The following is a 13,178-nucleotide window of genomic DNA, read 5'->3' as shown; positions in this document are numbered from 1 at the left end:
AATAAACTAGTGTGTGTGCGTGTGCATAGTAATGAAGTGTGCATAGTAATGAAGGAACATGTCACCCAGTGCAACAGTTTGGCTCATTGATGTGTTTTATAGTTTTGGACAATGGAACTATATGGCAGAGAGAATATAGACATATCAGACATAATACACTTGTAATAGTTGTTAGTGGATACATTCATTGTTGGTTTGTGTCTCTTCATGGGATTTGTTGACTATAAGAAAAATATAGAATATCAATAGACAAAAACATATATAATTATCAACTTGTATCTCAAAAAATAGCATTTTTCCCCGGAATGTTTCTTCCTTGAAGTGAACTCTTCCTATTTCCAGCAGTAGTTCAAACAGTACCCACAGTGTGTTTGCATACCTGACCCAATGATTCAAACAGAGATGTCCACTTGAATTAATCAGTCATGCAAACCATCAGAGTTTGGGGTTAATGAGGTATTAATTATGCAAATCCTGTTCAAGCAATCAGCGTGCTAATTCCATAATCCTAAATATTCATCATGTCGCTATTTCTGAACATACTTAATCTGTGCCGTTTCTAAATAGCCTGAATGTTTTTCAGCAGATAGTTGACCTCAGATCAGAAGCCGAATGGGGAAAAAAAATCTAGTTTTATGACATTGAGTTGTTATTTTTGGACTCTCACAGGAGAAGATGATCGACCTGGAGAGTGATCTGGAGGAGCTGCATGACAGCGAGCTGAGATGGGCCAGCAAACACAAGAGAGCTATTGAGCAGGTAAACACACCGGAAACAGGAAGTGAGCTAACTTTATCACTTACATGACAACCGTTTAATCGATTTTGGCTGACTTTGTTCGGCTGGTTATTAAGACATTTATCCGTGTGTTGGCCCTCAGATAGAGCAGCTGCAGCAGAAGTTGATCCAGGAGAAGGATCTGAACGACCAGCTGGAGACTGAGAAGTCCGCAATGGAGAGACAGGTACAGTGTGTCTGTGTGTGTTTGTCTGTATGTTTTCACTTCTTGAAGTCTACATTTTAACCCTCTTTCTCAATACCTTTCTCCAACTCTCAGGTACAATAGATTATGATACTAATTGGGTTCTTAGAAAATTGAAAAAAAAAAGGTTTTCATATCTGTTTTTTTTTTTTTTCTTGACACATTATTAAATAAGCATCTTTCAATCTGATTCTTCTTCTTATTGTAAAAAATGAGTGCCCTCTGATGGTCAAACTGGAGACACTGTTTCTATGTCTTTGTCATTTCTGGACTGCAATTTCTTGTTACTTATCGGCCTACATATATGCAGTTATATAAACTAATGTGTTAATGAACTTTGAGTCAAGACAAGGGTTTAAGAATTTCAAGTATGTAAATAACCAATAAGAGGAGGAAAAAGAGGAGCAAAGGTAAATCAAGCAAAGTGCTTGTAAGATGATTCAAATTTATTTGTAGAACGCTGTACCATACAAAAGCAGTTCTACAGGGCTTTAAAAAAAAAAAAAAAAAAAAAGAATACTGTGTGTTCTTTTAAGAAAATGCTTGAGTCAAAAGGACATTTATTTGTTTGCATTTAAAAGAACACTTTGTATTCCTAATCTCCAATAAAAATACCTCTCTGTGTCTGTAGCTGCGTGAGCTGCGTCTGGAGGTGGAGGAGCTTCAGAGCTCCAGAGTTCAGGAGGACGTCATCTCCAGAGCGGAGAGCAGAGTCAAAGAGCTGGAGAACACTCTGAGGACAGAGGAGAGGTCAGTCACATGACTTTTTAGACAAACATTAGGCCGTGTATCGCAGTGTTCGGTCTGTTTTTGTTAATGAGATATCTCTGCAATGCTTCGAGGGATTTCTGTAGATTTGGCACAAACAACTCATGACCACAGGATGAACCGATGAGACGTTGGTGGTCAAAGGTCAAGATCACTGTAACTTTCCGTCTTGCTCAAATTTGGCACAAATGTATGAACTGAAGATGAACTCAAGAACTGATATGTTAATTATGACAATTTCACACAAATGTCTAATAGGATAATAAGTGATGACATTTTGGACAGACATGGATGCAAACTGCAACTTGAGTGTTTTACGGAGGCGTGCAACCGCAAGGCTGTAATTCTAGTTGTAACATCTTTCTGAAAAACACGTGCCCAAGGCTTTCTTTCTGTGTTCTAAGGTCCGTTTCTTCCATGCAGTTCAGATCATTTAATCTGGAACAAGGGGAAAAAAAAACATTTTGTTCTGGGTTAATAAACAAACTATTAAACTTGTGTGGTGGATCAGTCTACTCAAGCAAGTTTCCAAAGTCTGCATATTGCAAAAAAAACTTGCTGATCTGGAAATGTGTTTGTGTTTTGTTCAGGAACAAGTCTGTCCTGACGAACACCATCACTAAACTGGAGAGGAGGATTAACGAGCTGAGCGATCAGATGGAAGAGGAACACAGGATAGCTACTGAGCAGAAAGACCTGGTAACACTCACACACACACACACACACACACACACACACACACACACACACACACACACACACACACACACACACACACACACACACACACACACAAACACAAACGCACTACCCTACATGAAGGCAATATTACAGAACAATATACACAATATTACCCTCTGTGTAGACAACATTTTATCCATCATGGCTGATTTGTACATGGTACGGAAGTCCCAGATATCCTGGGAAACTAAATGCTGGTGTGTCTGGGTTCATAACATCATCCGGAGGCGCTCTGTGAATTCCACCTAGCTGTATTCCATGTATCTAGCAAACGACATGTCGGCTGGTTTGTTACAGCTGTATGAACAAAAAGTAAACAGTTTTGCTGTGATTTAATTGCAATAACCTGATAAAAAGGATACCCAACTAACAACAAATTGATGCCTGATCTATCGGTGCCAGGCTTTACATTGTAGCTGCTCCATCAACAATGATGTCATATGGGCGTAAATAGGGCAGTATCGTTAATGTCTGTACCATAGACAGTCTGTACACTGTCTCTACACATAGTTTTGTCCAGCCCCTGTATAAGTATGAAGTTTCCTAGAGCTCTGGGTGCCCAACTACGGCTACAAAAGAGTAGGTAGTAACAACCTTGAGGTGTTTTCATGTCTCAGTCGTCACTGTGAACATGTCCGTCTAGTCCTCTCCGTCTGTCCAACCCTAAGCGTGTCTCTGTAATTGGTCCTCCAGATGACCCAGAGGATGCGTTCTCTGAAGCGTCAGCTGAACGAGGTGGAGGAGGAGGCGAGCAGGAAGGAGGCGCAGTACCGCCACACCCAGAGAGAGCTGACCGAGGAGAGGGAGACGAGCGGCCGGCTGCAGAGGCAGCTGCTCGACCAACACCTGCAGACAAAGTACGTGGTCTAATACACACACAAACACACACGCACACACACACACAAACAAATAAATAGACAGACAAGTCAGAAGTTCAAGTTGTAGAAGTAGCCATAAGCAATCGCTTTGTTGTGGAACTCCTTATCTGGTAACAAGGCGTGAAGCATCACTGTGGTTGCTATGGTTACCAGTGGCTAAAGAGGCACAAATAAACATATACTCTCATTCACAGTGGTATTATTATCATCATTGAACATAATAACTCAAAATGTCTCTCTGTCATTGTCCCTCTAACAGGCGTAAGGAGACCCTGACGATCCGTCAGACTCTGGATAACCTGAGGTTGGACCTGAGCGTCGACGACGAGGACGAGGACCAACTGCCTGAGCAGCAAACAAACAATGTCACCAAAGTCTAAACCCTCACACTCCACACATTCCCTCAATACAGATCAGGGCATAACAAGCTACTTCTATAAACTGACAGGGCGTCAGTGAGGTGACATGTGACCTTTTTCTAAAACGGCCCCTGCCACATATTTACAGTCATCTGGGAGGCGTCTGCAGGTTGCACGCAATCCATTCTTCAAAAAAAAATGTGATTGTGTGATCAAACCCAAAATTCCTTCAGGATATTTTCATTTTGCACTCCTGTGTTATGTTGAATGTTAATTAACACTGATCTTGTTATTTTTCCAAAATCTCCTTGAACATGTCCTAAAAAGGGACTGTAATCTGGTATTAAAACAGAGAAAAGTAATTAATTTCCCTATAAATATTTGGAATGTTTGCATGTTTTGACATTTTTATATGCACTGACTAAAAAAACGATTAATTGAAATTATTTGCAAGCTTACCAATTGAACTCTGTGTCTACAGTATATCAAATTACATTGTTTTTTGCAGACAACTTCTCAAGAAACTCTTAGGAAATTACAGACCCTACATATATATCGACCTCTTCTGGTGACCGGCAGGAATTGCAACAGTAAACTGTTTTTACCTTAAAAAAAATAAAAAAAAAAAAAAAAAGTACCAAAGAGCAGTGAAGTGAGAAACTCCTGGTGGACTCACAGCTTCGCTGTCAGAGTGACAGACACATCGATACACTCACGAACGATGAAGTCAGATGCCTCTTTTGACATGTTAAACATCACCTTTTCTTCATTTCTATTACATAGAATATTAAACATAATCGTGGTTTGCTTGTTTGCCAAAGGAAATAAATGTACAGGCGCATGGTGCAGAGAGATTGTGACATGCATAGAGGGAAAATTAACAAGGTTTATAAAGGTGCCTTGTAGTTTTGAAACTTTACGTTTTATTTTTCTTGTAGATGCTGTTAAAATAAGCTTTAAACAGCCTGAAGTGAATGTTCTACCAGTTCTACCAGTTACACAAAAGCATCATGGCCTTTAAGTCTAAACGGCGACTTTTGACTCTGGCAGACTAAAGGTCGCTGGTGTTTTGAGAATAGGACTCATTTTAATTTGTCTTTTAATTTTTAGAAAGGAAGGTGCATATTCAAAGACTCAGTGGTTCCTTGTATATTTGACAAATTTTGCAACGTTAATTTGGTGGGGCTTTGCTGACAGTTCTTTTGTAAGGAGGTTTGTCCATGTTAGTATTGGAACACATACCATGCTGGCACACAACATGCTGTAACTGCAGAGGGATCTTTGGATGTGATTGTAGCTTTTTTTGTTTCACACACAGAAACAATTATTTATATTGAACAGTTTTTTTTTCCATGTTTATGTTTTTATGATTCAAAGATAATTGAATTTTCTGTACATGCAATTGCTCGCAGGGCAAAACATAATTTTAGAGAATTAAATGTATATTTTAGAGTTTTACAGTTTTGGGGTATTTTAGGTTTTTTATGGGGATTGCTGCTGTATTGATATAACTTCCTGTGCCACCCACATACAGTATCTGTTCATGGGATAAGATTTAAGAAATACGATTTTTATTGTCAGTAAATAAGAAAAAGAAAGATAATCTCACATCACAATTTGCGTTGATCTTGATCTTTGTTATTTGGATTTTATCAAAATTAACTCAAATCCGAAAAAAAGTAATGTTCAATGAAAAAAAAAGTTTTTAAATGTTTAAAAGTGCAACTGCTGAGTGTTTAAACTCTCAGAAGTCGGATTAATGTCTTAATAATTTTGATCCAAGATGTGTGTGAATGCAAAGTGAGAAAGAGATAATAATAATAATAATAATAATACAAATAATAATAGAATGTTTAGAAACCCATTTATATGCCATTAGGTGTTCTGTATGCTGATATTTTGGAGGAAAAAATAGAAAACTAAGCATATGGACAGAAACATACATGACTGGGTTGTTAAATTCAAAACAAATATAGACTATGTCCCAAAAGTTAATCAGTACTAAAATAATTACGATTGAGTTGTGAGGAAATTAAACCCAGCCGTGTTCCAACAGTCCTCTGCATGTTCCCTGCTTGAAGGCCGTCTGTCAAGCACATGAAGCTATTACAGTTTGGATTTTTTGTTATGTTTACATTTGTTGGTGTATCTTGCTTTTTTGAAAATGGGAACATAACTTGCATTAAAGAGTTTCATATTTCAGCTGTTGGGAATGTGCGCTAAAAATTTTTTGGTTTATCATTTTCGTAACAAAAAGCGATCGTGTCTACAGATATGTAAAAACATAGATTTCATATTCTTATTTTTGTAAGTACACTCCACATTATACTGGTTCTACTGTTTTGGGGTATTTATTTTTCACATTCTCTCTTTTGGTGAGAAGTTTCTTAGAACAAGATGCAAATAAATTGTTCTCCACTGTGAATTCTGTGTGTCGTGTATTTTTTAGGAAAAATCTGTCTTCAAACGTCAATATTTTAAAAAGATATTAGTGATCTAGTATTTTGTCTCACAGGTGTTGCTAAATACCTTCACATAACTGGTTTGCGGTACATCTGGTACGTTGAGTAGGAGGCCAATTTCTTTTTCTACACGTTTTAGGAGTATTGTCTAAAATCCACAAAAATTGCTCTCAAAACAAACGACAATCAAAAAACTGCAAATGCAGTTGGTTGCGATGATGTTGGATAACAAAAACAAGCAAGTGTTGCCTGAACACACTATACTATAAACTTTTATGACTTTTTTAGATGTACTATACAATGATGTTTTAATGACTTCTTTTGACATACTATATTGTGACTTTAAAAAAAATTTTGGACATACTATTTTCCACTTTTTTGGACATACTATACTATGACTTTTTTTGACATACTATACTATTCTTTTTTTAAATTATTTTCACATACTGTACTATGGCTTTTTTGTAACATACTATACTATGACTTTTTTCGACATACTATACTATGACTTTTTTCGACATACTATACTATGACTCTTTCAACATACTATACTATAGAACAAAAACTCCCGCACACTGGCTTCTTCACTTGCGTATAAATGTATTTTAGTCACAACGTTTCAGTACGTAGACCTTCATCAGGTTATTTGAAGGTCTACGCACCAAAACGTCGTGACTAAAATACATTAGCCAGTATGCGGGAGTTTTTGTTCTATATTGTCTACCTAAGGTATTCTCCTACGCACCTGTCGTCCTACTGGAGTGCAAAAGTTTTGCTCTTTTTAACATATTATACTATGACTTTTTTCGACATACAATGCTGTGACTTTTTTTGAAATACTATACTATGACTTTTTTCCACATACTATACTATGACTATTTTCGAAATACTATACTATGACTTTTTCCGACATACTATACTATGACTTTTTTCCACATACTATACTATGACTATTTTCGAAATACTATACTATGACTTTTTTCGACATACAATACTATGACTTTTTTCGACATACTATACTATGACCTTTTTCGACATACTATACTATTCTTTAACTTCTTTTCACATACTATACTATGGACTTTTTTTTAAACATACTATATGACTTTTTTCGACATACTATACTTTTTTTTTAACTTCTTTTCACATACTATACTATGACTTTTTTTTAAACATACTATACTATGACTTTTTTTATACTATCTTTTTTTTCACATACTGTACTATGACTTTTTCGACATACTATACTATTTTTTTAAACATACTATACTATGACTTTTTTCGACATACTATACTATTCTTTTTTTAACTTCTTTTCACATACTGTACTATGGCTTTTTCCCCCTTTTTTTTAAACATACTATACTATGACTTTTTTCGACATACTATACTATTCTTTTTTTTAACTTCTTTTCACATACTGTACTATGGCTTTTCCCCCTTTTTTTTAAACATACTATACTATGACTTTTTTCGACATACTATACTATTCTTTTTTTAACTTCTTTTCACATACTGTACTATGGCTTTTTTCCCTTTTTTTGACATACTATACTATGACTTTTTTCGACATACTATACTATGCTTTTTTTAACTTCTTTTCACATACTGTACTATGGCTTTTCCCCTTTTTTTAACATACTATACTATGACTTTTTTCTCGAAATACTATACTATGACTTTTTTCGACATACTATACTATGACTTTTTTTCGACATACTATACTATTCTTTTTTTAACTTCTTTTCACATACTGTACTATGGCTTTTTCCCCTTTTTTTAACATACTATACTATGACTTTTTTCGACATACTATACTATTCTTTTTTTAACTTCTTTTCACATACTGTACTATGGCTTTTCCCCCTTTTTTTAACATACTATACTATGACTTTTTTCGACATACTATACTATTCTTTTTTTAACTTCTTTTCATATACTGTACTATGGCTTTTTCCCTTTTTTGTAACATACTATACTATGACTTTTTTCGAAATACTATACTATGACTTTTTTCGACATACTATACTATGACTTTTTTCGACATACTATACTCTGACTCTTTCGACATACTATACTATGATTTTTTTCGACATACTATACTATGACTTTTTTCGACATACTATACTATGACTTTTTTCGACATACAATACTATGACTTTTTTCGACATACTATAGTGTGCCTTTTTTCCACTTTTTACGAAATACTATACTATTCTTTTTTTAACTTCTTTTCACATACTGTACTATGGCTTTTTTCCCTTTTTTTAACATACTATACTATGACTTTTTTCAACGTACTTTACTCTTGACTTTTATCCCTGTTTTTGATATACACTACTATGACTTTTTTCACTGTTTTCCACATACTATACTTTAACTTTTTCATTTTTTTGACATACGTAACTATAACTTTTTTTGACTAACTATACTCTGACTTTTTGCACTTTTTGTGATATACTATAGTATATTGTGACTTTTTAAAACTATTTTTGACATATTATACAACTTTTTTTTCCAACATCCTATATTATGACTTCATAATTATTGTCGATATACTATGACAACTTTTTTTTACGCACTATACTATAGTGTTTTTATGACTTTTTCACATATGTTTTGATTACTTTTTACTATGAATATTTATGATTTTTTTTAACATACTATACTATGACTTCATTTTCACATTTTAGATATACTATATTATGAGTTTTTTTTAGGATTTTCTTCGAAATACTATACAATTACTTTTTTGACACACTATGTAATGACTATTTTATGAGGTTTTTTTTACTTACCCCCATCCTATGCCTTTTTTTGAGATACTATACTATAAAAAGAGCAAAACTTTTGCACTCCAGTTGGACGACAGGTGTGTAGAAGAATACCTTAGGTAGACAATATAGAACAAAAAACTCCCGCACACTGTCTTCTTCACTTGCATATAAATATATTTCAGTAACAACGTTTCAGTACTCAGACCTTCATCAGGTTATTTTGTGAGATAAGAGATACTTTTCTATGACTTTTTTGACACACTGTACTATCACGTTTTTATGTACTTTTATTGACTATGTAGCGGACATCCACTGTGACATTATAAAAAAAAAGTGTCAATGAGAAGATCTAAACCTATCAACTTCCTTCAGGAACTGCTCTCATGACCTATAAAGGCACTAAGTGGTTTCTCCCCTGTGCCTGGCTATCTGAAGATAAGACTTGGGGCAACTCTTTGGGTGACCCCATGTTTTATGACCACACCTTTCTGGGTTTCATGAGCATTCACATTCCTGAGGACAAAGAAGAGCATCCAATTGTAATAAACAAGTTAAAGAAACTTTTACTTGCTATTTTAGTTCTAGTCATACTAAGTTCTTTTATTTTATAATCTGTATTAAAACATCTGAGTTTATAAAGTTATGGATAGTTAACTTCATGATAGCTAACTCTGTCTGCAATTCTCTTAGTTTCCTGCCATATAGCCTTATCTCAACCCCAGCATAGGAACAAAATGGGGGGAGAGATGTTACTAGACCAAGTAAATTTAAGTTGCGTTATAAAATAATCTTAGATATAAATATCTTAGAACAAAAGATCTCAATTAGATTTAACTTAAAACCAATATAAAGATGCTTCCCAATCTTCCCTGGCGCTTCTCGAACGCTCAGCTGCTGAACGGTGCCTAAATCATTTGAACTAAATTGAATGTAAAACGTCAATCGACGAAGTAGATTAATCAGTCAATGATATGAGTCACTGATGTTTACTCTTCATTCTATTCTTTATTCTTTCCCTTTATTCTGTTTATTTTATGTTTAGTAGTTTAGTAATGTAGTTTGTCTTATAAATATTTCATTATAAAGAACTTGATCGTTTGATTTGTGTGTGTATGAAATAATAGGTCAATGTACACCTTGACAAGAACTCTGTAGTAACCCTGAGATTAAGATATAATTGATTAATATCACATTTTAAAGTTTTCCCTGTTTTTCCAAAATAGGGTGGCGTCCAACTTAAGTCCTATGTCAAATTCCATAAGGTAAACTAATGGTAAGTTCGAGTACCATCGTTCTTTTATACTAATTTAAGGGTTTTCTAAATCCTAATTGAGTTATTTAAACTAGTTACATATCCTGATACTACTTACTTTGAGTTATTAAATCTGCTACCAGCAACATACTATACTTTTACAGCTTTTGACATACTATAATATTACTTTTTACTGACTTTTTTCTATATTATATATATTTACTATATTGTGACTTTTTCATAATTTTCATAAATAAGTATAGTTTTACTTTTTTTAACATACTATACCATGGATTTTTTTGACATACTATGCTGTGGTTTGTTTTTATGACTTTCCTTCCTGACATGCTTGTGGGCTCATTCAGTACGCTCAATCTCTTTACATTATGATGAACTCTTAAACTGAGACAAAATAGTTAATGATTCCTGTAATTGCCACAGTGAATGCTGTTGAAAAAAATACATATCCAGACTGATTAGGACTTCAGAAGAGAAGGGAAGGATGTGGTGCTTCTGCTTCACTTCAGCTGCTGAGTATTTATGTCAGAGCTATTGTGTTGAGCTGTTACTGCTAATTGGGAATATCCTTAATACAGCAGGGAGGAAGCAGTTTGCCTGAGTCAGGGTTTCCATTCCCCTGAATAAAGTTCCATATAGTAAGAACTTTCCAAATGTTCCCGGGGCTAAAACCATTCCCTCCACTGTGCCTCCATGATTCAGAATGTGTACACCACAACCCCACCAGTAGAAGACATATGATACCCTCTAAACTTTAGAGGGTATCATATGTCTTCTACTGGTGGGGTAGAGCTGGAGACGCAACGGAAGGCGTGTGCGCAACTTGACAGTGTGCGCTACACAGAGCAGATTGACAAGTGTCTGTCAGAGTTTGACAAACGCTTTCAAGACTTTGCTTTACTCGAGCCAGTCACTACATTTATGTGCTACCCATTTCGGGAAGATATTGAGGTTGATTCACTCGCATCAAAAATTGCAACGCTGTTTCACCTGAACTCGTCTGGAGTGGAGGATGAGATTTTGACACTACAGGCTGACATTCAGCTGAAGTCCAGGGCTCATGGACAGTTTTGGAACTTACTCACAGAGGAAAAGTACCCAAACATGAGGAAATGTGCTACCTTCTTGACTGCATTATTCGGCTCTACTTATTTATGTGAGTCAGCCTTTTCCCACATGAAGAATATTAAGTCCAAATACCGTTCTACCATGACTGATGATCATTTAGAAGTCTGCTTGAGGCTGGCTACCAGCAGCTACTGTCCGGACTATGCAACCCTGGCTGATTCCATTCAGTGCAAGTCATCAGAGTAAGGTAATGACCAAAAATGTACGGAATTGTATTGTGCCATAAGAGTTCATGCAGTTATGCAAGGTATGCCAACATACTGTATATTGTAAATATAAAGTATACTCAGTATATATAAAAATAGATATTTAGCATTTTTAATGTAGGTAGATCATTTTGACTTGGTCATTTTAAAAGTAGCTCGCAAGCCGAAAAAGTGTGGGCACCCCTGCTCTAAAGCCTGTATGACGACATGTTTGCAGTATTGGAAGTGAGGTGAAAATACCAAAGCAATTTCTTTTCAGTTGTACATCTTAAAAGATAGTTTAAAAAAGATACCAAAGACACCCTGAGCATTTAGGATTCATCAGACACAATAGGATGATATGGAAGCTTTCTAAAAAAGTAAGAATTAAAAAAAGATAGTGTTCAACACTGGCTCATCTGTTCGGAGAAATTGTCACAAAATTGTGAAAAAGGTTTTAACCGGCCAATAATCAGTGAAGAAGCAGATAAACATGTGTTTCTGATGATAACACAAAATAAACAAATTGAAACCCCAGATGCTAAAATTGTGATAAAATAGTATTTATTTCACAGACAAGGAGAGGAAGAAAAAAAAAAACAGCTTATAGTGATATTTGTCGTACACATAAAGCAAAAAAAAAAAAAAAAAAAAAAAAAATATATATATATATATATATACATCTGAGAATGGATGCCTGAGTGTAATTTGAGGTTTCAGAACTAAAACCAACAGGCTCCATCTGCCATCACATACTGCAGAGGAACATAGAAAAACTGAGAATACCACAAAATTGTCGACCAAAACATAGAAAACACCACTAGTGTGAGACATAAAGATGGCAATCCATGATTACACAACATACAGACAGAAAACCGTACAGACAGAAAACAAGTCACTTTGAACCATGAATACAGGATGGACAGGGTGGAAACGGTCACTAATACTGCACACGGCCCACAAAATTCAGTCTCATGGAGGGTTTATAAAATGTAAGTAAAGTATCTTTGAAAAACAAATTTCTGTCTTTTACTTTGCTGTTCAGATTGGAAAAACATTGACTTTGTTACCCGTGAAACCGAGCAATTATGAAAAATGACTTAAATTATTTGTGCAGTTATGCTGTACTAAACAGCATTTAGTTCAAATGTGTGAGCCAGTAACAGGCTCATTATCTTGATTATGGTCACATTAGCCAGACCTTAAAGACTTAGTCAAGCATGGAAAAATTCATTCAATAGCCAGGTATAAGAACTGACAAGCATTAAAGGAAATGCGACTTAATATTTGGAGGTAATATTATGAACACTTCCATTCATTACTGGCCCATTCATTATCAATTTTTAAATCCTGTTTATAAGAATGAATTATGCCAATAACTTAGATTTAAAAAAAAAAAAAAAATGTCATTCATCTGCCTACAAAGAAATGAATGACAGGGAATATTAAAGTAAATCAAGTTGGGAGAAGACGTATTTCGTAAACACATTGCCCATACAGTAATGGTACAGTAACACAGCTTCATATAACTGGGGAGAAAGACACAATTGGGAAGGTTCTGCAGACATGGATCATTCTCAGTCAATCACTAATACTATTTTTTTGTGGGTAATCTCCCTTCATTAACT

The 13,178-nt window shown here is 35.0% G+C and overlaps 1 protein-coding gene across 1 annotated transcript in view; it reads left to right on the top strand.

Annotated features, from left to right (window-relative positions):
• Nucleotides 1-6,116, top strand: part of LOC129102768 (cingulin) — a 60,186-nt gene extending 54,070 nt beyond the window's left edge. Inside the window, exons 19-24 of the mRNA XM_054613037.1 lie at nucleotides 670-759; nucleotides 881-964; nucleotides 1,614-1,732; nucleotides 2,341-2,449; nucleotides 3,185-3,348; nucleotides 3,629-6,116. Coding sequence (XP_054469012.1) covers nucleotides 670-759; nucleotides 881-964; nucleotides 1,614-1,732; nucleotides 2,341-2,449; nucleotides 3,185-3,348; nucleotides 3,629-3,749 — 687 coding nt within the window. The 3' untranslated portion in view covers nucleotides 3,750-6,116. The remainder of the gene's footprint in view (nucleotides 1-669; nucleotides 760-880; nucleotides 965-1,613; nucleotides 1,733-2,340; nucleotides 2,450-3,184; nucleotides 3,349-3,628) is intronic.
• Nucleotides 6,117-13,178: the final 7,062 nt, after the last annotated feature.

This window comes from Anoplopoma fimbria, chromosome 14 (assembly GCF_027596085.1).
Source record: "Anoplopoma fimbria isolate UVic2021 breed Golden Eagle Sablefish chromosome 14, Afim_UVic_2022, whole genome shotgun sequence".
NCBI classification, from domain to species: Eukaryota; Metazoa; Chordata; class Actinopteri; order Perciformes; family Anoplopomatidae; genus Anoplopoma; species Anoplopoma fimbria.
Note: the sequence above shows the minus strand (reverse complement) of the source record. Positions and strands in the feature narration are given on the sequence as shown.